General features: G+C 44.1%; 1 protein-coding gene across 1 annotated transcript; it reads right to left on the reverse strand.

Annotated features, from left to right (window-relative positions):
• Positions 1-308: 308 nt before the first annotated feature.
• LOC133379059 (vomeronasal type-2 receptor 26-like) lies at positions 309-20,164 on the reverse strand. The gene is made up of 5 exons (XM_061613667.1): positions 20,115-20,164; positions 18,543-18,606; positions 11,370-11,597; positions 10,552-10,678; positions 309-1,219 (listed from the first exon to the last, which is right to left on the reverse strand). The coding sequence occupies exons 2-5, from the start codon at positions 18,588-18,590 to the stop codon at positions 309-311; spliced, it is 1,314 nt and encodes a 437-aa protein (XP_061469651.1). The 5' UTR covers positions 18,591-18,606; positions 20,115-20,164.
• Positions 20,165-25,063: the final 4,899 nt, after the last annotated feature.

Raw genomic sequence — 25,063 nt, forward strand, 5'->3', positions numbered from 1 at the left:
ACCCTGTTGTCACCCATGATCTGGAGAAGGCCTTAGTCTATTTTATTAATCAATTATTGGATCTGAGTTACAGTGTTTTATGAAAGAGTGTCTTTCTAACTTCTCTCATTACTTTGGAAGCTTTTTAATAAACAAATAGTTCTGCATGCATTTTTACATTGCAAATGCTTGTCATTAAGTGCAAGGAACCAGAAAAGTATCCAGAGATACAATTTACACTGCAGAATCATCCCACATAATTGGAAACAAAGAAGAGGTTTCACTTTGCACTTGCTAAGGGATGTCTCTGAAAACCTGTCTAATAAGAATTAGTTTTCTGCTATTGTTTTTGTTGTTAAATGTGTCTTTGTATTCAGATCAGGCCTCAGGACAATAATGTAGCACTTGGGCAAGAAGATGCAGCCCAGAAGTCCAGCACTGGAGGCCAAGATGGAGAAGACCTGCACGGCCACCATGTATTTCCCCTTCGTGCTCAGGTAGGTGGGCACAAAGGACACCCAGACACTGCAGAAGACCAGCATGCTGAAGGTGATCAGCTTGGCTTCATTGAAGGCCCCAGGCAGCTTCCTGGCCAGGAAAGCCACTGTGAAGCAGATGGCAGCCAGGAAGCCCATGTAGCCAAGGGCACCATAAAACATGGAGACAGACCCTTCATTGCATTGCAGGATGATATGTCCAGGCTGTGAGTGCATGTCAGAGTCTGGGAATGGGGGAGAGGTCCCCAGCCAGATGGTGCAGATGACAACTTGGACACTGGAACAAGAAATGACAATGGAGTTGGCCAGACTCTTCCCCAGCCATCTCCTTGCTCTGTTCCCTGGCTTTGTGGCAAGGAAGGCCAGCACCACAGTAATGGTTTTTGCCAAGACAGAAGAGACGGCGACTGAGAAGATGATGCTGAAGGCTGTTTGTCGGAGAAGGCAGGTCATTTTCCTTGGTCGGCCAATGAAGAGGAAGGAGGACAAAAAGGAAAGCAGGAGGGAGACGAGGAGGATGAAAGAGAGGTCCCGGTTGTTGGCTTTGACTATTGGAGTTTCGAGGAATTTAATGAAGATTGCTAAAACAAAGCCTGTTGTTAAGGGCAAGAATAGGGCAAAAGAAGCCAGGAGGATCCCCAAATGTTCCTCATAAGCCAGGAAGGTGATAATCTTGGGCACACATTGATTTTGGCCCTTATTTGGATGTTCACCTTCTGGACATTTGGTGCAAAGGTCTGCATCTGCAAAGAAGAAGAGTAGTATCTTCCTGATATCCAACCGTACTGTTTTTCATTTACAGAAAGAACGACCATGGTCCATGCTGTGAGAAAACATCAACTAATAATATTACCTCACAGTTGGTGCTCATATGATCTCAGTGGGGAACACTCTGGGCACCACAAAGGATATGCTTTCCCTTTGCAGTTCACAATCGCCTTGTCATTCCTGCTCAAGGCTCCACAGATATATATCTATTGTACAGCCATGAGAGTGGCTGTATACCATAGCCATCATGGATTTTTTGCATTCTGCAATGTTATATTTAAAATACCCCCATGCCATTCTGATGCTTCCCTTAAGTTCATTTCAAAACAAAAACTTACAAAACTTAGAGTCCTAAACTCAGAAACATTTGCTTAACAACCCTCTAAATTTTCCTGGTGACACACAAAACAGTCAGAGAGAATGGACAGTTCAAACTGTAAAAAGAGGGGGGAAACACCTCAGAGCCCTTTTGGACTTTTTTCTCTGAGAGTTATCATAATCTGTTGAAATTAATTAAAAAATCAGAGTACCTGTAATCCTGTTACTGACCTTGACCCATACTCTGATCTTAATCTTCTGCAGTTTAAAAGTTAAAAAAATGCCTGGCTGATATTTAATGAATTTAAGAAATTTAGCATTGAACTCAATGATAATGTCAGGCATGCTCAATAAGAACCAAGTGTCAGGGTTCTAAAAGCCAGACTCACAGCTGCTTGGCTAATCAGGGGGCCACATCCATGCCAGACCTTTATTTCACTTGAGACAGTCATGGCTTCCTCTGGAGAATCCTGGGAAGTGTAGTTTGTGAAGGGTGCTGAAAGCAGACTCCTATTTCCCTGACAGACCTCCAGTGGCCAGAGTGGTTTCACAGTCAGCCGCTCTGGTTGAAGCTCTGTGAGGGAAATGGGGCATCTCCTAGCAACTCTCAGCACCCTTCACAAATGACACTTCCCAGGATTCTTTGGGAGAAGCCACAACTGTCTAAAGTGAAATAAAGTTCTGGTGTGGATGTGGCCAGGGACAGCTTTGGTTTAAATTTGGTTGGGAAGCTGCATGTGCCTGCTGTAGCATAAAAAGGTGGGTGAAATGCTGAAAAGCAATGATACTGTTCCCAATGTTTTCCTTCTGGAAAGGAAAGGGACTTCCCCTCTGCCCAGTGCCCACCCACCCAATCTCCTCCCCTCCGCCTCTCATTCCTGTCACTCCCACCGGTCAGTTTCACCTATCCTAAGCATCATTGTACTGAAGTCAAAAAGTATGCAAATGATCAAACCTGCCCTCCCCTCCTCCTCCTTCCTATCATCACCCTCTTGCCCCTTCCCTCTCCTTTCCATCCCCTTCCAATCCCCTCCTTCTCCTTCCTCCTCCTCCCCTCCCCTCTGCCCTCCCCTTCCCCTCCTCCTCTGCCATTGTCAGTATTACCTATCCTAGGACTACAACCTGGGAGACGAGGGTTCAAATCCCCGCACAGCCATGAACCTCAATGGGCGACCTTGAGCCAGTCACTGCCTCTCAGCCTCAGAGGGACGCAATGGTAAAACCATCTCATCATAGGATCTCCATAAGTCAGAATTGACTTGAAGGCAGTCCATTTCATTTTCAAGCATCAATAAGCATGTAAATGATCAGAGCTGCCCTTCCCCTACTTCCCCTCTCCTCTCCCTTCTTCCTCTCCTCCTATCTTCCTTCTTCCTCCTTCCCTGCCCACTCCAGGCCTCCCTCCCATGGTCAGTTTTACCTATCCTAAGCATGATTGCATGCAAAGAATTCCTACTGAACTCAATAAACATGCAAATGATCAAACCTGCCCTACTCCCCTCCCTCCTGCTCCCATCTCAGTCCTCCCCTACACCCTCCCTCCCCTCCCTCCTCCCCTACCCGTCCCCTGTGGTCAGTTTCACCTATCCTAAGCATGTTGCAGGGGAGTAAATCCCACAGAACTCAATAAGCATGCAAATGATCAATCCATTGTTAGCAAACTTGCACAGGATCCCATTACTTACCTTCTGGATTAAAAAAGCAGAGAAATTCACTAATAGGTAAAAAACTTTGCGGTTTAAGAGCGTACCTATAGCCAACATATCAAACTCCAAAAACAATTGTGGAATAATGGAACTGACTGTTCTGCAGATTAATTTCCAATAGACATGAGGACTGTCTCAGTTTGCACAAGATAAAATAGTGGGAGGTGAAATATATTCTAGAAAAATTCTAGGTGTGCTCTAAGTTTTTAATTGACCATGCCCACTGTGATGTTCCTGTATGTGAAAGAAATGTAAATATGGTAAGTGCAGGTTTATTATAGGAAATATGGTAAGTGGAGTGAGTGAGAAGGGGGATTACATGGGCTGTAGAATGCTGGATGATGATTGGCTGTGTGTTTGAATGGCTGAAGGTATAAATGAGAGGATGACAGTTGAGTCGTGGTGGGGGTTGAACGGTGGGTGTTGAATGGTGGGTATTGGATGGCGGGGATTGGACAGGGTGGTTGTGGACAGGAAGGTTGATGTGGACAGTAAGAGTTGGCTGTTGAGAGTTTGGATTGGGAGTTCTGAGGCAAATAGTAGGAATTAGGAACATAAGAGAAACATATGAAACCATATGCTTGTCAATGAAATCTATAAGTAATCTTGCTATTCTTAGTGTTATCAATAAATATTTTCTTGGTTTACTTAAAGCCTGATTCCTCAGCTGGGGGGCACAGACCAGGGGGGAGGCAGAGTAACCAAGGCTGAAGAAGAAATAGTATTGAATGGTGGCAACGGTGAAGGAAGAGATATTGTATCAACATCCACTACCACAGAGCAACCCAGAGCTGTGAGCTTCATAGGCAAGGGGCTTCAGGGGGGTGGGGAATTACCTATACACACAGACACAAGGTATCAAAATAACCAGGAAGAGACTAAGGCACAGTCTAGAGCTTATATTGGATACACAGAGTGTTGGGTAGTGTGGCCTAGCAGGGGGATCTTTTGAGATCTGTGCTAGAGCGGAGAGAGGTAAAAATAAACACGATGATCCTGACTGCTGGTAGCCATGAGTGAGAGCAACACAGGTGGTGCCAGGGAAGAACATCACACCCACCTTTCCTTAAGTGGTTTAAACATAGCAGGCTAAAAACATGCATCTTGGGCAGGCCAAGTTTGTTTTTTCAAACAGCTAGAGTCATTGCTCTAGTAGTAATGTATTGTAACCAGTCTGATTTTACATCAAACTGCAGTTTCAGATTCAACTGTTAAGGTGCCCAAAATAGAAACAGAGCATAACCTCCAGTTTGAAACACAAAAGGCTGTCTTCACCATCATATGACATTGACCAATAAAAAGTCTTTGAAATTAAAAAAAAATAATTTGACACATTTCTACAATGAATAATGAGAGAAATATAATTTTCTAGGTTAGATTATCTGTAGAAACAGTAGTAACACAGGAAAGAAGCAAAGTAAGAAGGACACCAACAAACATACAAAAATGTAATTCTCCATCTTTGGAGATGGCAGGTGTTGCCACCACTCACCATATGCTCAGAGGCACATGTTACCAAATTCTCCCAAGGTACATTGGACTGTGAAAAACCAACCCAAATTGTCTTTGCATTTTGACAAATTTGTAGGCCAGTCCAATATCTCAAAGAGGAGGTCAGGTCTCCTGCTCCCCTGGTGCATTCACTATAGCTGCCCAATTTCCCTGCTTTTTAAAGTTTGATAAAAAATATCTGTGGGCTATAGGTACATTCTTAAACTGCAAGGTTTTTTGCCTATTAGTGAATTTACTTCTAGCCTATTGCTCCAAGCAGCTTTTAAACAGACATAATAATAATTCATAATCACAATAACAATTTGATATATGGAACGGTTTTGAAATAAATGAAACATAGGATAGATCTCAGGCCTCCTGAGTCACCTTTTGATTTGAGCTACTAATCAAAAGGGATTGTGGGCCATCCAGGTCTATTTCCTGTAAACGCAACAAAACCAAAAACCAAGCAGAAGTCATATTTAGTTAGGTGATGCAAAAAGTGACTGATAACAATGTGAAAAGTAAACTGAGTAGTCAAGGCTCCCATAGAAGCACAGACCCTGATCAAGCCTGCCAATTTCTTCTCCCCGTGCAAAAGATGCTCCCCAATGACTCAGCTGTGACTCTCCAAAGAGTAAGAACATAAGAAGAGCCTGCTGGATCAGGCCAGTGGCCCATCTAGTCCAGCATCCTGTTCTCACAGTGGCCAACCAGGTGCCTGGGGAAAGCCCGCAAGCAGGACCCGAGTGCAAGAACACTCTCCCCTCCTGAGGCTTCCGGCAACTGGTTTTCAGAAGCATGCTGCCTCTGACTAGGGTGGCAGAGCACAGCCATCATGGCTAGTAGCCATTGATAGCCCTGTCCTCCATGAATTTGTCTAATCTTCTTTTAAAGCCGTCCAAGCTGGTGGCCATTACTGCATCTTGTGGGAGCAAATTCCATAGTTTAACTATGCGCTGAGTAAAGAAGTACTTCCTTTTGTCTGTCCTGAATCTTCCAACATTCAGCTTCTTTGAATGTCCACGAGTTCTAGTATTATGAGAGAGGGAGAAGAACTTTTCTCTATCCACTTTCTCAATGCCATGCATAATTTTATACACTTCTATCATGTCTCCTCTGACCCGCCTTTTCTCTAAACTAAAAAGCCCCAAATGCTGCAACCTTTCCTCGTAAGGGAGTCGCTCCATCCCCTTGATCATTCTGGTTGCCCTCTTCTGAACCTTTTCCAACTCTATAATATCCTTTTGGAGATGAGGCGACCAGAACTGTACACAGTATTCCAAATGCGGCCGCACCATAGATTTATACAACGGCATTATGATATCGGCTGTTTTATTTTCAATAACTTTCCTAATTATCCCTAGCATGGAATTTGCCTTTTTCACAGCTGCCGCACACTGGGTCGACATTTTCATCGTGCTGTCCACTACAACCCCGAGGTCTCTCTCCTGGTCGGTCACCGCCAGTTCAGACTCCATGAGCGTATATGTGAAATTCAGATTTTTTCCTCCAATATGCATAATTTTACACTTGTTTATATTAAATTGCATTTGCCATTTTTCTGCCCATTCACTCAGTTTGGAGAGGTCTTTTTGGAGCTCTTCGCAATCCCTTTTTGTTTTAACAACCCTGAACAATTTAGTGTCGTCAGCAAACTTGGCCACTTCACTGCTCACTCCTAATTCTAGGTCATTAATGAACAAGTTGAAAAGTACAGGTCCCAATACCGATCCTTGAGGGACTCCACTTTCTACAGCCCTCCATTGGGAGAACTGTCCGTTTATTCCTACTCTCTGCTTTCTGCTTCTTAACCAGTTCCTTATCCACAAGAGGACCTCTCCTCTTATTCCATGACTGCTAAGCTTCCTCAGAAGCCTTTGGTGAGGTACCTTGTCAAACGCTTTTTGAAAGTCTAAGTACACTATGTCCACTGGATCACCTCTATCTATATGCTTGTTGACACTCTAAAAGAATTCTAATACGTTACTGAGACAGGACTTTCCCTTGCAGAAGCCATGCTGGCTCTGCTTCAGCAAGGCTTGTTCTTCTATGTGCTTGGTTAATCTAGCTTTAATAATACTTTCTACCAGTTTTCCAGGGACAGAAGTTAAGCTAACTGGCCTGTAATTTCCGGGATCCCCTCTGGATCCCTTTTTGAAGATTGGCGTTACATTTGCCACTTTCCAGTCCTCAGGCACGGAGGAGGACCCAAGGGACAAGTTACATATTTTAGTTAGCAGATCAGCAATTTCACCTTTGAGTTCTTTGAGAACTCTCGGGTGGATGCCATCCGGGCCCGGTGATTTGTCAGTTTTTATATTGTCCATTAAGCTTAGAACTTCCTCTCTCGTTACCACTATTTGTCTCAGTTCCTCAGAATCCCTTCCTGCAAATGTTAGTTCAGGTTCAGGGATCTGCCCTATATCTTCCACTATGAAGACAGATGCAAAGAATTCATTTAGCTTCTCTGCAATCTCCTTATCGTTCTTTAGTACACCTTTGACTCCCTTATCATCCAAGGGTCCAATTGTCTTCCTAGATGGTCTCCTGCTTTGAATGTATTTATAGAATTTTTTGTTGTTGGTTTTTATGTTCTTAGCAATGTGCTCCTCAAATTCTTTTTAAGCATCCCTTATTGTCTTCTTGCATTTCTTTTGCCAGAGTTTGTGTTCTTTTTTATTTTCTTCATTTGGACAAGACTTCCATTTTTTGAAGGAAGACTTTTTGCCTCTAAGAGCTTCCTTGACTTTGCTCATTAACCATGCTGGCATCTTCTTGGCCCTGGCGGTACCTTTTCTGATCTGCGGTATACACTCCAGTTGAGCTTCTAATATAGTGTTTTTAAACAACTTCCAAGCATTTTCGAGTGATGTGACTCTCTGGACTTTGTTTTTCAGCTTTCTTTTTACCAATCCCCTCATTTTTGTGAAGTTTCCTCTTTTGAAGTCAAATGTGACCGTGTTGGATTTTCTTGGCAATTGGCCAGTTACGTGTATGTTTAATTTAAGAGCACTGTGGTCACTGCTCCCAATTGGTTCAACAACACTTACATCTCGCACCAGGTCCCGGTCCCCACTGAGGATTAAGTCCAGGGTTGCCATCCCTCTGGTTGGTTCCATGACCAACTGGTCTAGGGAATAGTCATTTAGAATATCTAGAAACTTTGCTTCTTTGTCATGACTGGAACACATATGCAGCCAGTCTATGTCCGGGTAGTTGAAGTCACCCATTACTACCACATTTCCTAGTTTGGATGCTTCCTCAATTTCATATCTCATCTCAAGGTCTCCCTGAGCATTTTGATCAGGGGGATGATAGATCGTTCCCAGTATTAAGTCCCTCCTGGGGCATGGTATCACCACCCACAACGATTCTGTGGAGGAGTCTGCCTCTTTTGGGGTTTCGAGCTTGCTGGATTCAATGCCTTCTTTCACGTATAGAGCGACTCCGCCACCAATACGTCCTTCCCTGTCCTTCCGATGTAGTTTATATCCAGGGATAACCGTATCCCACTGGTTTTCTCCATTCCACCAGGTCTCCATTATGCCCACTATATCAATGCTCTCCTCTAAGACCAAGCACTCCAGTTCTCCCATCTTGGTTCGCAGGCTCCTAGCATTAGCGTACAGGCACTTGTAAGCAGTGTCTCTCTTCAAGTGTCTTTGGCACTTGTGGTTAGGCCTGTGGTAATTTTGCTCTTCTGAATTGATATCCTGTGCCCCTGCTCTCACAATGCCTACTTCTAGGCCTACCCCTTTTAAACTTTCATCATTTCTTTGGTTTTTATCCCAGGGGGGAGGTTTATTCCGAACCGGACCTTTCTCAGCTGCTGTCGGGTTTTCCCCCTCAGTCAGTTTAAAAGCTGCTCTGCCACCTTTTTAATTTTAAGTGCCAGCAGTCTGGTTCCATTCTGGTTCAAGTGGAGCCCGTTCCTTTTGTACAGGCCCGGCTTGTCCCGAAATGTTCCCCAGTGCCTAACAAATCCAAACCCTTCCACCCGACACCATCGTCTCATCCACGCATTGAGACTGCGAAGCTGGGCCTGTCTGGCTGGTCCTGCGCGTGGAACCGGTAGCATTTCAGAGAAAGCCACCTTGGAGGTCCTGGCTTTCAGCATCCTACCTAGCAACCTAAATTTTGCTTCCAGGACCTCACGGCTGCATTTCCCCATGCCGTTGGTGCCAACGTGCACCACGACCACTGACTCCTCCCCAGCACTGTCTACCAAACTATCTAAACGACGGGCGATATCCGCAACCTTCGCACCAGGCAGGCAAAACACCTTGCGGTCTACACGCCCATCACACACCCCACTGTCTATGTCGAATCACCCACTACAAGGATCCCTCCACCCCCTGGAGATATATCCTCGGCACGAGAGGATAGCTGCTCATCCCCCAAGGAATGGGTCCCTTCTAAGGGATCGTTTCCCTCTTCCTCAGCTGGATGCTCTCCTTCCCCGAGACCATCGTTGGAGTGGGACACAGCTATAACATCCCTGAAGGCCTCCTCCACACACCTCTCTGCCTCTCTCAGCTTTTCCAGGTCCGCCACCTTGGCCTCAAGGAAATGAAGTTGTTCCCGGAGAGCCAGGAGCTCATTGCACCGAGAGCATACCCACGACTTCTGTCCAACAGGCAGATAGTCGTACATGCTGCAGGCGGTGCAAAACACTGGAAAGCCCCCACACCCCTGCTGGCTTCTTACCTGCATAGTTTTGTTTAAGGTTTATTACGTCAATGGGTTGGAGACTGCGGTTTAGTTGAGGTCAGGGAACAGACGGGCAGAGTGGGGGGCCGTGGTCTCCTCGCCCTGCTGCCGAACTCGCTCTGCTGCTTAACTTGCCTTTACGCTTCGTCAGCTGGGGCTCCCTCTAGCTCGTGGAGCAGGCTCCCTCGCTAGGGTGCCCTGACTTTATATGTGTGGCTGGTTCCTCCCAGCTACTGCTGCCAGCCAATGATGTGTTACTTGAGGCTGATGGCTATCAGCTGGGGCTTAACTCTTTAGTATTCTCTCAGGCTTCCTTCCTGAGCGAGGAGCGGGGCTGTATTCACCAATGTTTGTAAAATGAAGGGAAGAATTCTAGAATATGGAGGCAACTTTCCTGAGAAGTCAGTGCTATGATGTGGTCATGCCCTTAATATTCAGTATGACACTCTTAACAGGGATCTTAATGGGGCAAAGTTATATGAGGCATTTGTGCCTAGAAACAGCATCACAAGTTGGAGTTCATAATGCCTCACGTGTGAATCTTACCCAACACTCTTCTTCTGAGATCGTTTTGGGAGCAAGGGCAGGAAATAAACTTAATAAGTAAGTTTGTGTGGTCAAATGCCCAGTTCTGAGGATTTTTGGCCATTCTACGCAGGCTTCTAAATGTCTTGAAATGTAACTTTATGCAAGAACGTATGCATGCACACACAAGAAAAGTAAACAGGTGTGTTGACGTGGCATGCATTTTGCACATGAATTATAAACACACACCACTGGGCAGTTCTACATTTTCCCTTCAAAAAGCTCGGGAAAGATGAGCGAACCTTTGCCCTCTTCCCGCAAGGTGCCCCTTTCCTCTGGAGTTTCCTGCAAATGCAAACAAAATCAAAACCACACAGAAATTGTATTCTGTTAGATGATGTAAAAAGTGACTGATAACAATTTGTAAAGGAAACTGAGCAGTCCTGGCTCCTCTAAAAGCGCAGGCCTTGATCAAGCATGCCCGTTTCTCCTCTCCTTGCAAAAGATGCTTCCTGCAGAGTATTCCCCAGAGCCTTTCCACTGGAGTCACCCACCTTCTTGAGTGGAGATGGTCCCTTCCATGCAGGGAAGGCAGTCGTAGCAGCAAAGTGGCTTTCCTTCCTGAACCACCTTGACGAATCCGGGGTGGCAGCTTTCTACACACCTGGAAGGAGGCAGGGTCTAAGTATAAAGACAAGGAGCATCAAGAAAAATGTGTTTGGGATGCTTTAGCTATGAAAATATTGAGATGCAGGGTCTGGAAGAACCCAAGATAACCTCTACTTGCAGAAAATGAAACAACCACATTATTGCTGGAGGTTGAGGTGGCCTCAGCAGCACAGACTGCCCATTTCCACCAGCGGCAGGATCACTAGCTGTGGCTTCTCCTGGACAGGGTTAGGCTGGCCTCAGTTATCCATGCCCCAATAACCTCACAATTGTGCTGTTGCAATACACTCTGCATCAGAGTGTATTGGAGATGGTGCAGAAGTTGTAGCTGGTTCAGAGTGTGGGTACCAGGCTGTCTAGTGTGGGGCAGACAAATGGAATCCTGCGACACTATAGCTGGGTGAGAATTACGGATATGATATGAGGAATTTGTTTTACAATTTAAATGTGGCAGAGCCTGGGGTGGAGCTCTTGGTCATCTCATCTAGTCACTAAGGGAAGTAACAACCTTGAAGTTTGCTCCCCCAGAACAGTTGACCCCACCATACAACACTTTCACAGAGACCCACAGGTAGATCTTATTGAACTGCTGAACACTGGAGTCAACAGGCATGCGAAGGGACCTTTATACAGAATATGGTACACTTATTAGAGATTAAGGGATGAGAAATACAATGAAATGAAAGTCATAATTCCCCCCCACCTGGTTGAACCATTTGGGCCACACAATAGCATCCTGGTCGATGGTGAGTTGTAGGTCTGGGGATCCCTGTCTGCATAAACTCCCAAACTTCACCCTGAGGACTGAGTCATTGGGAAACAACACCCAGTTCATAATGTCCAAGTCAGCTGCTGGTTGCCCATTCTCATCCAAATACATTCCGTCCATTGAAAAATTGTAAAACTGGAGGTTTCGTAGGAAAGGGTGGAGCTGAAACAGAAACAGCAGCATTTAGAATATGGATAACCACATTGATTACCCAGTTGTTCCCATTTTGCGCAGGGCTGGCACCAGGCATGAGTGGGCCCTTGGGCACCAGATTTCAGTGGGCTCTTGGCTCCCAGGCAATACCCCCCTCAAAGCAGAAAGTGTCGGCTTAAATGGGTCTGGATGCCCCACCTCCCACATCCCTTGCATCAACCCTTGCTGACACGACAATGCAGGAGGTAGGGCAGCTGGTCCTATTTAAGCCCATACCAATTGCATGGGGGATGTTGCCTGGGAGAGTGGATCATGGGGCCACGATTTGCATTAGTGTTGGATCATGGGCCATGATTTGCAACCTGTGGTAAGGATGCAAATCATGCTCTGCAATCCGATGCTGGCACGGATCAGGAAGTGAGAGCTCCACCCTCTCAACCCCAGCCTAGAAATTGTGGAGGGGCCCCCCTTGGCCCCTAACTTATTGTATTTATTATTTATTTACTAGATGTATAAATTTATATCCCATCCTTCCTCACAGTAGGAGCCCAGGGCAGCGAGCAAGAGCCTGAAGCTTTGTCAAGCAGAAGCAATGAATACATGGCCCACAACAACAAGAGTAGTAGTAGTAGTAGTAGTACCCTAAAACATAATTAAAACAGACGAATGTTCATGTTGATGATGATGATAACAATAAATCTTTATTTTTACCCCGCCCTTTTTCCAAAACTGGAACTCAGGGCGGCTTACAAATAAAAACTACACATAGGTAAAAAAAAATACAAAAATGTACAATTAAAATAGAATTAAACTATTTGTGACATTAAAACCATAAAACATACACTTAAGATACTAAGACAATTTAAAACATTACGAATAGGACCATAGAAGAATACAACAGACCTTATGAGGCCCTGTCTTAAACATCTTCTAGTCCAAAAGCCTGTCGGAATAAAAAAGTCTGTGCCTGCCGACGGAAGGATAGCAAGGAAGGGGCCATTCGTGCTTCCCTAGAAAGAGAGTTCCAGAACCTGGGGGCAGCCACCGAGAAGGCCCTATCTCGCGTCCCCACCAATAGCGCTTGCGAAGGTGTTGGGACTGAGAGAAGGCCCTCACCTGAGGCTCTCAGTGCCCGGGCAGGCTCATATGGGGAGATATGGTCTGACAAATAGCCTGGACCTAGGCCGTATAGAGCTTTATAGGTCAAAACCAGCACTTTGAATTGTGACCGGAAACAAACTGGCAGCCAGTGCAGCTGTCGTAACAAGGGGGTTGTATGGTCCCTGTAACCAGCCCCAGTTAGCACTCTGGCTGCAGCTCTTTGTACCAGTTTAAGTTTCTGAACAGTCTTCAAAGGCAGCCCCACGTAGAGCGCATTACAGTAATCTAGACGGGATGTAACTAAGGCATGCATCACTGTAGTCAAATCAGGTGTCTCCAGGAATGGCTGCAGCTGGTGCAGATGATAGATCAACTGCAGACCATCTGGGTTGCCTGAGGAGTTTGGTCGACTCACGAGGAGCAGCTTCTTCACCAGCAGCACATGACCCATCATGGGGATTACAGGTGAGATCCTTTTGAGCCTCCTTTGCAACAGCCAGTGGCAGCGCCTGGCTCCATGTCTCCCAGGTTTCAGCACATTTGACAGCTCCTTGAAAGCTCTGATTAAAATCCATGTGGATTCCAGCTGCCATAGTTTTCAGATCTCTAGCACCTTGCTCAGAGCCCTGAACTTTATCTGTCATGTTAGTTGCTGCTCCTGCAGCTTAGGACTGGAGTCAAGGGTCATAACACCACCAACTACAGTAAAGAGTACAGGAGGTAGAAGAACAAAAGGAAGTTGAAGCAGAAGAGGAAAGAGTTGAGGAGAGGTACAATGAAATAGAGGAAACTCTGTGGAAAAGGATGGCAGTTAGGAACAGAACAGTTAGAAGACACCCTTCATCAGTGGAACTATGGAACCATTTCCAGGCACTTGTAGATGAGACTGGAGGACAGCCGGTAGAGGAAGAATTAGAGGAGTCCCCACAGAATAGCGAGCAAGAGCCTGAAGCTTTGTCAAGCAGAAGCAATGAATACATGGCCCACAACAACAAGAGTAGTAGTAGTAGTAGTAGTAGTAGTAGTAGTAGTAGTAGTAGTAGTAGTAGTAGTAGTGGGAGACTCCCTACTGCATGGGATTGAAACCCAAGTATTAAACCCATGGGTTCACCAGGTATGCTCTCTCGAGAGGATAGATTAGAGATATGATGGGTTGCCATCATAAAGCCCACTGACACATATCCCTTTCTCCTCCTCCATTATTATTATTATTTATTAAACTTATATACCACCCGACTAGCAATAGCTCTCTGGGCGGTGAACAACAAAAAATACAATAAAATTACACAGTAATACAATAGAGCATATAAAAAGTACAAAATCTAAAATCAGATTACAACACATTTAAAATTAAAATTAAATTAACTTAAATTAAAATGCCTCGGAGAAGAGGAAGGTTTTAACTTGGCGCCGGAAAGATACCAAGCGCACCTCCTCGGGGAGACTATTCCACAGTTCGGGGGCCACCACTGAGAAGGCCCTAGATCTTGTCGCCACCCTCCGGGCCTCCCTATGAGTCAGAACCCGGAGGAGGGCCTTCGTAGTAGACCGTAGTGTACGAGCCGGTTCATATCGGGAGAGGCGATCCAACAGGTATTGTGGTGGGATGATACTGCAAAGCAGAGCTGTGAAGAAATCGCATCAGACTTTGATGATCTGGGAAGGAAACTCAAAGACTTTGGGGCCCAGATAGTTTTTTCATCCATCCTTCCAGTACTTAGAAGAGGAGTAGAAAGGGAAAGAAAAATACTCTGTGTGAATGACTGGCTATGAAGGAGGTGCCAACTTGAGAGATCTGAATTCTGGGACCATGGCGTACACTTCCTATAAGATAGACTGCTGGCAAGTTATAGGTTTTACCTCAGAAAACTGGGAAGAATGTGTTTGACCACAGCATGGAGAATTTCATCAGGAGGGCTTTAAACTGAATCCTAAGGTGGAGGGTGACATAAACTTGGAGGTGACAACTGATGAAGGTTTATGCAAAATAATAGGAACAGAGAGAATTGCTTTAACAGAGCCCAGTAAGTCTTCATAAAAATGTAGGAAGGAAGCCAGACCAGAAACCACATGGTCTATATAATAGTGCCCAAAGTAAGGGAAACAAAGAGGACACACTTGAATTCTTAATACAGGAGGGTAAATATGACTTGATAAGTATAACTGAAATTTGGTGGGATGACTCCCATGACTGAATACAGCAATTGAAGGATATAACTTGTTCAAAAAGAACAGAAGGAATAAAAAGGGAGGCGGAGTCATGATAAATGTTAAAATATATATGCCCCTGCACAGAAATACAGGAGGATGAGTTTGGTAGCTCCACCAAGAGTACCTGGATTAAAATAAATGGGGCAAGGAATAAAGGAATATGATGGTCGGAGTCAACTACCGACCATCCAATCAAGGAGAAGACGAGGGTGAAACTTTTGAAAAGCAAAGTGCAGAGCTTGGAAAAGTTACTTTTTTGAACTACAACTCCCATCAGCCCCAGCCAGCATGGCCACTGGATTAGGCTGATGGGAGTTGTAGTTCAAAAAAGTAGCATTTCCAAGCTCTGGCAAAGTGTTACTGTTTCAAGGAGACATGATGTAGTAGTAATGGGGGACTTCAATTGCCTCAATATCTGTTGGGAAACAAATTCAGCCAAACATGGCCTCTCCAAGAAAATCTTGATTTGTGTTATGATAACTTTCTCTGCAGAAAGTGGAGGAAGGAACTAGGGGATCAGCTATCCCTGACTTGATTCTAACCAACAGAGATTACTTAGTGGATGAGGTGGCCGTTACATGAACTCTGGGAGTAAGTGACCATGCAATACTAGAGTTTTTGATTCTAAAGGAAGCAAACGCTGAACCATACATGTTCCCTGGACTTCAGGAAAGCAGATTTTAATAAACTCAGAACAATGGTAAGTAAGGGTCCGTGGCAAATGAACCTAATGAGAAAAGGAGTCCAAGATGGGTGGGAGTTTCTAAAAAAGAAAATTTTAAAGGCACAATGGCAAACAATTCCATCAAGGAAAAAAGGGGGAAGACAGCAGAAGAAGCCAATGTGGCTTCAAAGAAAGCTTAGAGATGACCTGAAAACAAAAAAGGACACATACAGGAAGTGGAAGGAAGGCCAGGCCAGAAAGGAAGAGTACATGTAGCATGGAATTGCAGGGATGGTGTCAGGAAGGCTAAAGCTGAGAATGAGCTGAGGTTAGTGAAGCATGCTGAAAGCAACAAAAGAGCTTTCTTCAGATACATCCATAGTAAAAGTTGGAGAAAATAAATGGTAGTTCAGCTACTCAGTGAGGATGGCAAAATTAGCTTAACTTCTGTCCCTGGAAAACTGGTAGAAAGTATTATTAAAGCTAGATTAACCAAGCACATAGAAGAACAAGCCTTGCTGAAGCAGAGCCAGCATGGCTTCTGCAAGGGAAAGTCCTGTCTCAGTAACCTATTAGAATTCTTTGAGAGTGTCAACAAGCATATAGATAGAGGTGATCCAGTGGACATAGTGTACTTAGACTTTCAAAAAGCGTTTGACAAGGTACCTCACCAAAGGCTTCTGAGGAAGCTTAGCAGTCATGGAATAAGAGGAGAGGTCCTCTTGTGGATAAGGAATTGGTTAAGAAGCAGAAAGGGCTGTAGAAAGTGGAGTCCCTCAAGGATCAGTATTGGGACCTGTACTTTTCAACTTGTTCATTAATGACCTAGAATTAGGAGTGAGCAGTGAAGTGGCCAAGTTTGCTGACAACACTAAATTGTTCAGGGTTGTTAAAACAAAAAGGGATTGCGAAGAGCTCCAAAAAGATCTCTCCAAACTGAGTGAATGGGCGGAAAAATGGCAAATGCAATTCAATATAAACAAGTGTAAAATTATGCATATTGGAGGAAAAAATCTTAATTTCACATATACGCTCATGGGGTCTGAACTGGCGGTGACCGACCAGGAGCGAGACCTCGGGGTTGTGGTGGACAGCATGATGAAAATGTCGACCCAGTGTGCGGCAGCTGTGAAAAAGGCAAATTCCATGCTAGCGATAATTAGGAAAGGTATTGAAAATAAAACAGCCGATATCATAATGCCGTTGTATAAATCTATGGTGCGGCTGCATTTGGAATACTGTGTATAGTTCTGGTCGCCTCATCTCAGAAAGGATATTATAGAGTTGGAAAAGGTTCAGAAGAGGGCAACCAGAATGATCAAGGGGATGGAGCGACTCCCTTACGAGGAAAGGTTGCAGCATTTGGGGCTTTTTAGTTTAGAGAAAAGGCGGGTCAGAGGAGACATGATAGAAGTGGATGAAATTATGCATGGCATTGAGAAAGTGGATAGAGAAAAGTTCTTCTCCCTCTCTCATAATACTAGAACTCGTGGACATTCAAAGAAGCTGAATGTTGGAAGATTCAGGACAGACAAAAGGAAGTATTTCTTTACTCAGCACATAGTTAAACTATGGAATTTGCTCCCACAAGATGCAGTAATGGCCACCAGCTTGGACGGCTTTAAAAGAAGATTAGACAAATTCATGGAGGACAGGGCTATCAATGGCTACTAGCCGTGATGGCTGTGCTGTGCCACCCTAGTCAGAGGCAGCATGCTTCTGAAAACCAGTTGCCAGAAGCCTCAGGAGGGGAGAGTGTTCTTGCCCTCGGGTCCTGCTTGCGGGCTTCCCCCAGGCACCTGGTTGGCCACTGTGAGAACAGGATGCTGGACTAGATGGGCCACTGGCCTGATCCAGCAGGCTCTTCTTATGTTCTTATGTTCTTGATTGTCCAGGAGCCTGCCAAGGGGGAAGACGCCAGAAAGCTGAAAGTAAAGCCCCAAGAATTGAAGGCGGGCAGGGTAGAAAATGAAGACAGAAAGGCCTCAGAAGAAAGTTGTGTGGAGGCTGGAGAAGAGATGCTGCTGATAGATTTCTCTGCTCCCTGTGTGCCTGCTGTTGGAGAAGTAGTGTAGGAGGAAGAAAAAGCCTTGGAGAAAGGTGAACTAGAGGCTGGAGAAGACCAGCTGTTGATGGAATTCTTCACCCCATGTGTGCCAGTTGTGGCAGAAGGAAAAGTTGGAGGCATGTGTGCAAGAGGTGCTGGCACCACCAGGAGAAATGGCTGTGTGAGAAAAAGTGCAGGAGGAGAAGCCCGAGGTGTGAGTGCAAGTCCAAGAGGAGCTCCCAGAACCTGGAGAGATGGGTCAGATAAAATTCCCAGGTGACTTTGCCCCTTGGGTGCCCCAAGATGGTCTTACAGGGATCTGGTGGGTGCAGTCCCTGAGCAAATCCCAGCAGTGAGAGGCACCCAGCGCCCTGTGAGTTTGAGGGCAAGAGACACTGGGAGGGTTACCTGCCTCTGTCTGGGCCCATGATTCACATTGAAGATGGTGCGGGAGAGCAGAGAGCAAGATTTCTTTCTACCAACCTGGGTGGGCTAGGCCAGCTAGCCCAGAAGAAAATGCCCCCAGATAAAGACTCCCTCAGAAAAAGAGGGCTTGTTGGAAGGAGGGAGGTTCTTCAGGAGAGCTGGGTAGATTCCACACTAGCCCCCCAGTCAGGAGAATTGCAGTTTTAGAGAGACCCTACAAAAATCATCTCCTCTTCCCAACGGAATGCCATTGTAGGCTGTGCGGGGAATGAACTTACTGCAAATGAGCCCCTGCAGGCAAAGAGGGAGTGATGCCAGTGATGGGGGGGCAGTGTCCTTTAAGGCCAGAAAGAGGAACCTATTCAGAGTGTTTCTCAACTGGGTTTGCAAAATTGCACCTCCTCACAACATTTCACATTTTCTCCAATTTCAAGGCAATCATTTTGGAATTGTGCAGCCTGTCCCCATGTTCAGCAGAGATGCCTATGATGGAAAAAGGAAATACCTGCCATGGCTGTAGTCTTTGAGCTTCCAGCCTGCTTTCACCCTCCATCACTCTCCACGTAGATCTAGAAAAATACATAGAATTTAAGGCATGAGCCACGGCATGGACGGTGTTGTGAATCCTGTAGCTATCTAGAGAGAGGACTCTTTCTAGAACTTCATGGGGCAATGTCTCCAGGTCCGCTGTCTCCCTGCATCTGGTCCAGCCTTTCACAGACAATGCATGCTTTGAATAGGAACAATTAAAAGATTTCTTCAGAAACTGCTTCATAGCAACGAAAAAAGGGAGAAAATCATCATAATTTGTTGTTTTGTTTGTCTCAATAAAGAAGGAAAAAAATCCATGTACGTGTTGGAAATACAAGCCACTATACATTAAATCAAAGGAGATGTCCCACATAGCTGTTGTGATCCAGACTTTCCCTGCGATGGATTTTATCACCTTGTGAAAGTATAGTTCTAAAATTACTATTCCCTCTAAGATGAAAGCAGTCTCTGCGTAGTAAACAAATACATGGACTTGTCTCCACTTCAGGAATGGAAGAAGATTGAAATTCATATTATTCCCACTCAGTTGTGGGATGCTTTCTGAGATGGCAACACAAATGCCATTCCTGAGCAGCAGAGGCATCAAGGTCTTCATGAACCTCTCTCCATTGTCAGTGTCACATGCAATGAGACCAACGAAGGTCCATCGGAAGTGCAGGAGCAGCTTGACAATCCCTGGGTACTGGGCATCTTCTCTGGGGACCATCCGGTAGAAGAAAGGGAACTGGGTCTTATCGCTCAGAACAGGAGAAGCAAAAGCATAACTGACCTAGAAAGGAAAGGAAGATGGGTGGCTTGCTTTGTTGAATTGAAGCCCCAGTAGTTATTACCCCAATATGATTATTAAGGACTGGAAAGATCCTGGCTGAGATGAAGGAGGGAGGTCTGATTAGGGATGGTGGAGAAATTTATAAAATGCATGTGTTCGTGTAATAAAATGTGATATCCCTTCCCAGGGAGGAAGGGTGGGATATAAATCAAATAGTAAATAAATAAATATCTATCAGGAAAATATGTATGCAAACATGTGTATATTATTAGACAGAACTGCATAAAAACATTTTTTATGAGGAGGAATGCACACTAAAATGCTGATGAATATTCTTTTTTTTTTTTTTTAAAAAGCAACAATAAAGTACTGCAGAAAAGTTGAGATGTAAACTCAGATTGCAAAAACAAGAGATATGAACCTGGCAGATTCATCTATCTCTAAGTTCCATCTCTTGCAAGCCTCTCTGTTGGGGACAGGGCTTCCCGTGTATTATGTGATTTTGGGTAATCACTTTTTTTTAAAAAAAGCACCCCATGAAGATACTGGGGGAAGGGGGAATCCCAAGAGGGATTCCCTAGTTCTGAGAGTAGTGTGTCTCTTGCCCTAATATCCTTGTGCGAGGCCTCAGGCCTGCAGTCTATTTTCCAGTCTCACTTTGGACATCCACCCCATTCACTTTTTGAATTCTCTAGAGAGATTGCAAAGGGGAATTCAGTTCAGCCAGCAAATGCCCCACTCCCTCTCCATTCCTACCTGTGGGATTTTATAGATGCCCAACAAGCCTGACATCTGGATGGAGATTTCAGAGTCAGCCCCTTCAAGAACAGCCAGTAGGTTATTCCATCTTCCACAGTTGTAGTTTGGAACATTCCCCTCCCCAGTAGACAGCAGGTCTAGCAAAGCGTTGTACGTCACCCTTGCCTCAAAAAAGTTCTCATGGATGCTGTAGCCCAGGGTGATGTTGGGCAAGAGCCTGGGATTCTGGTTGATCTCCTGAATGGCAAACAAGAAGGAGAGGAACTGCCAGTACTTTGTCGATAATTCCCTACAAGAATACACATATCACATCATCATCCTGAATTCACTGTATATAAACAGATTTCATTCCTGTTCTCTGACAATATAAACTCCGGACTTCCGGGAAGGGTGACTTAGCCTGTGCCTGCTTTTGAGACGGGCTCCTGCCTCAAAAGAAGCTTATTCAGATATATCAGTCAGATTTTTTTTTTTGACTGATTAAACTTCTCCCGGGTAGGGAGAAACGAAGAGATTAACCTCAAAGCCTATTTTTGTTGGGACGACCAGATCTCATTAATTTATGGGACGAGGTCCAGCCGACGAAGGTGGGACGGATTTTCAACAACAAGCTCTATCTGATAAAGCGAACGTTCATCTTATCTTCTAAGAGAGAACGCACTAACAGGCAAGCACCCTTCTTTCTATATTTTTCTTTTACTTGACTTAAATTGTTGCTGTTTAAAAGAGATTTGCCAGATTGATCGGTTTTTGACATCTCACTGGGGAGCCATAACTTCTCTCTGCTACTCACTAATTAATAGCTTATCTCTGTTTTTGTTGCAAAAAGCTGTCCTGGATTTGCATTCTAAAGATATACACAGAAGAGGGATTTCTATTCCAGATTTTTATTTTGAAGAATATTATATTGTCTGAGACTACTCTCTTTTTGGTCTATTTTATTTTGACGAATCTGTTTCCTGACGACCGCCATTAATTGTTTCGATCCTGGGAACTGCATTTTGTTTACTTAAGCATGGAGAGATAAGGCTGTCTGCTCTGTTTATACTGTGATGTCACCAAGTTTGGAGTATTAACCCAATTGTTGCTGAAATAAGAAGTGGTTTTCCTATATTTTTCTTTTAAAATGGCAATTAAGAAAGTGGCTGAGAATCTGGAAATAACTATGTTTCAGAAAATAATGGATGAGATTGAGATAACGAAACAAAACCTGCGACAGGGTTGTAAGGAGCTGAAAATTGAATTGAGTAAAATGAAGCAGGAGATTAAAGATATAGGGGTCCCTGTGAGAGAGGTGACCCTGGAGATTGGAACAAACGTGGAACAGGAAAAAGATTTGGAGTCTATGGACTTTAGAAACAAAATCTATTGTTTGGAGACACAGGAGATTAAAGACATAGGGGTCCTTGTGAGAGAGGAGACCCTGGAGACTGGAACAGGGGTCCCTGTGAGAGAGGAGACCCTGGAGACTGGAACAGGGGTCCCTGTGAGAGAGGAGATCCCGGAGATTGGAACAAACGTGGAACAGGAACAAGATTTGGAGTCTATGGACTTTAGAAATAAAATCTATTGTTTGGAACTCAATGTTATCTCTGAAGAAATTAATGAAGATTCTAGAGATAAAGTTATCAATGACATGGATAATCTTCTGGACTGGAATGATGTGATGGAGCCCAATATAGAGAAAATCTATGGAATTAACTGCAGCCATGTGACAATGGAAAAACTTTCAAGAGATGACCCAGTGTATTTTGAAAAAAAGAACAGAGATATGATTTTACAGCAGTATTTCAGCAACCTATTCAGAATGGATGGCAAGAAAATATTTGGGATAGAGGTAATTCCCATCAGACTCTTACTATATGACTATGGCTTTGACAGCAAGATTATTATGGAATACTGATAATGGAAGATTGGATACTGAAATTACTGGACTTAACAAGACTACTGAAGATGGAAGATGGAAAATGGAACTAATAGGGATAATAGAACAATGGCTACTGAAATTACTGAACCTAACAGATTCTGATGTGATGGATTAATTGAAATGTTTATTTTGACTATGGTTATGACAATAAGATTATCATAATTAGTAATGAGATGGATTAATCGATATGCTTATCTGGAAAAAAAAATTGATAGATATATTTCTTAAAGAATTGAAACCTCTCTTTGACTTTTTGTGGAAAGAATAAAGTAATGTTTATGAGATTTGATGATTAAGTAAGATAACTACTGGAGGAAAGTGATTTTATAATATGACTTAAGAGACAGGATTGTTATATATTATAGACTTATAACTGATTTGATCTTTGACAAATGGGAAGTCAATATTTTACTCTTTATTTTTTATTTTTGTTTTTTTTTTCTTTTTTTCTTTTTGTTTAACTATTTTTGATTTTGTTTTTTGTCTTTGAATGTTTTATGATTTCGTCTTGTATGTTTTATGAAAATCTGAATAAAAATTATTGAAAAAAAAAAAAAAAAAAAAGACAATATAAACTCCGGATTTAATTTCTAGAACTTTATGTACCCTAATACTGCTCCAGAGCCAAAGCAACAAGCCAAAAGGTCAAATTCTCCATGGTTGTGTGTGCATGCACAAATTACTCTGGAAATGTAGAGAGCTGAATTTAAGATTGGAAAATTGAGAAATCGCGAGCAGCTGAAAGGGACAGCTTCATCCCTCACTTATGAAGCTAAGCAGAAAGTTCACCAATGACATCAGCTGATGGGAGATGGGTGTGATTTAAGGAATATTGCCTGGTGGGCCACATTGCACCCTGTGGCAGGCCAGAATTTGCCTATGCACTGGAGCTTGCCCACTCCTGACACAGGCAATGCCAGTACATTTTCAGCAAAAAAGGTGGCACTCTTACCTTGATAAAAATGTTGTGGGCGCCAGCACAAAATGGTTGTCATGGGGAGCCAAAAAAACCAAAAAGGTCACGGTACTCTGTAAAGGTGAGTACTGTCCCTAGAAAAGCATTGGGTGACAGGAAGACGGTATAATCTAGTCTTACCCATGTGTGTGCGTCTTAAAAGGTGAGAGAGCCTAACTCTCCTTGGAGACTGGAATATATTTCTTTGTTATCTTTCCACTATTCAATTGGGTTCTCCACATTGCCACATGAGTTTGCCATTCTGGATGCTATTTTGCCTAATATGCACATTTCCGCAAAGCAATTTCCCTTATAGAATACATTTTTGTATGTCATTTTTTTTATGATGCTATGCATTTTAATGCTTATTTTACCAGAGTATATACACAACTGGCAAACTGCATTGGAAAATTCTGGGAGTAGCGAATTTTGAAGGATGGCTATTTCAGAAAGTGCGAATGGGGTAAGTTTGCCTTTAAATGTATACTGAATCCTTGGTTATCACACACTACGAATCAAGTGATGCCCTACCAGCTACACTCACACACAGATGCAATTCACCTACAAACACACACAGAGGCTGAAATCACACACCCTAGTACCTCTAATAGATGAAATTACATGTGTTCCTCCTCCTCAAATTCTCCCACCAACTGCACAATTAATGTGCATTTCAGCTCTTGTACCCTTACAATCGGGGACAATTGGAGCTTGTAAATTTGTGAGCAAGTGGAGCAGCAATCACTCCACCCCCATAAAATGACTTACTGTTTAAAGCTGATAGAAGGAGGCTCATTGAAGATGTGTGGATGAAATAAAGCTCTTGTGGGAGAGATGGCTCCACTAATGAGGAGGTCTCCAGGCTTGTTATAATTGAATGGGTCTATCTCATCTCTCTCCAGAGTCAAGGGGCATTTTGCCCTCAGCATGCCACAGCCTGCATAAGGCAGCAGCAGCAGAAGCAGAAGCAGCAGGAACAGGAACATTCCTTTGTGGCTTCTCCCCTCAGCTACTTAGAAGAATCCTTAGATCAAGTCAAACCTTTTTTGCAAGGCTCAGTGGCTTTCCTAGCATTGATGGAGCCCAGCCAAGACTTCACTTCTGAAAGGAATGGAAGTCAACCTCTCTCACACACAGTCCTCCTCACCTGTCCTAAATCTCAGCCCCTGCTCTCAAGGGCACAAGAGACATTTATTCATGAGTCTTTTCAGGCTGTAATGCAAGACGTCACCTCATGTTGTTCTTGATTCTGCAATTTATTTTTGTGGATTCAAAGGCTGTCTTTGAAGAAATCCCTGGGGCGTTGCTGAGAAGATGAAAAGGAATCGCTATGATTTTGATAATTATGGGATTCTGCAATATACTTAATGCTTGAAGTGGCTCCCTGCACAGATGAATGGCTGGAGAGAAACCTGTTTGCAAAACCTCCCAGAAGTGGCTCCAACCATTGAGATGGATAACAAATGGGGACAGTGAACATGTCTAACATTGTTGATAAACAAAAGGCAGGGTCAAGATTTCCTTTTAGCCAACTGTGGTGGAGAATCTCCGGCCTGCAAGCCAAATTAGGCCATCCTGGTCCCCCTCAACAATTTGGCCCATGGAGCTTCTTTAGCCATGCCTTCCCCACCTGCCCTACAAACAAGATTTTTTTTGGAGGCAGTGATGCCCCCTCAGAGCAGAGCTGGAAGGTAATTTCTACTGTCTTCTAAGTAGACCTCCCCAGCCTGACATAACTTCATTCTCACTCACACACAGCAGCTCTCTTGCAGTAGAGCCAGATGGCTTTTTTGAAGACCCCTGTCAAGAAGCAGCTCCTCAGGTTCAGGTGAGGTCCCTGGTATGTGCTGCAAGAACTGGGATCCCCTGCGTGATGCTGAATCCAGAGAGAGGCTGCACTCAATCTTGTAGCCTCTTGCATCAGCTCCTGGCTGAGTCAGGGTGGCATAATAGCCAGGCTGCATTTGGAACACCATTGGGGGTGATCCCTTGGGGATCCCCTTAGGGAGTCCTGAGGGTGAGGGTGCAACCCTGACCCCATCCCCAATCCTGTTCTATTTTATA

This window comes from Rhineura floridana, chromosome 3 (genome assembly GCF_030035675.1).
Source record: "Rhineura floridana isolate rRhiFlo1 chromosome 3, rRhiFlo1.hap2, whole genome shotgun sequence".
Taxonomy (NCBI): Eukaryota; Metazoa; Chordata; class Lepidosauria; order Squamata; family Rhineuridae; genus Rhineura; species Rhineura floridana.

What these genes read in the sequence shown, in the direction of transcription:
- LOC133379059 (XM_061613667.1), bottom strand. Translation starts at nt 18,590, where the DNA reads ATGGAGGGTGAAAGCAGGCTGGAAGCTCAAAGACTACAGCCATGGCAG. An exon ending in AAAGACTACAGCCATGGCAG is followed by an intron (nt 11,598 to 18,542) that starts GTATTTCCTTTT and finishes TTTCTGTTTCAG; the next exon opens with CTCCACCCTTTCCTACGAAA. An exon ending in GGCCCAAATGGTTCAACCAG is followed by an intron (nt 10,679 to 11,369) that starts GTGGGGGGGAAT and finishes CTTTATACTTAG; the next exon opens with ACCCTGCCTCCTTCCAGGTG.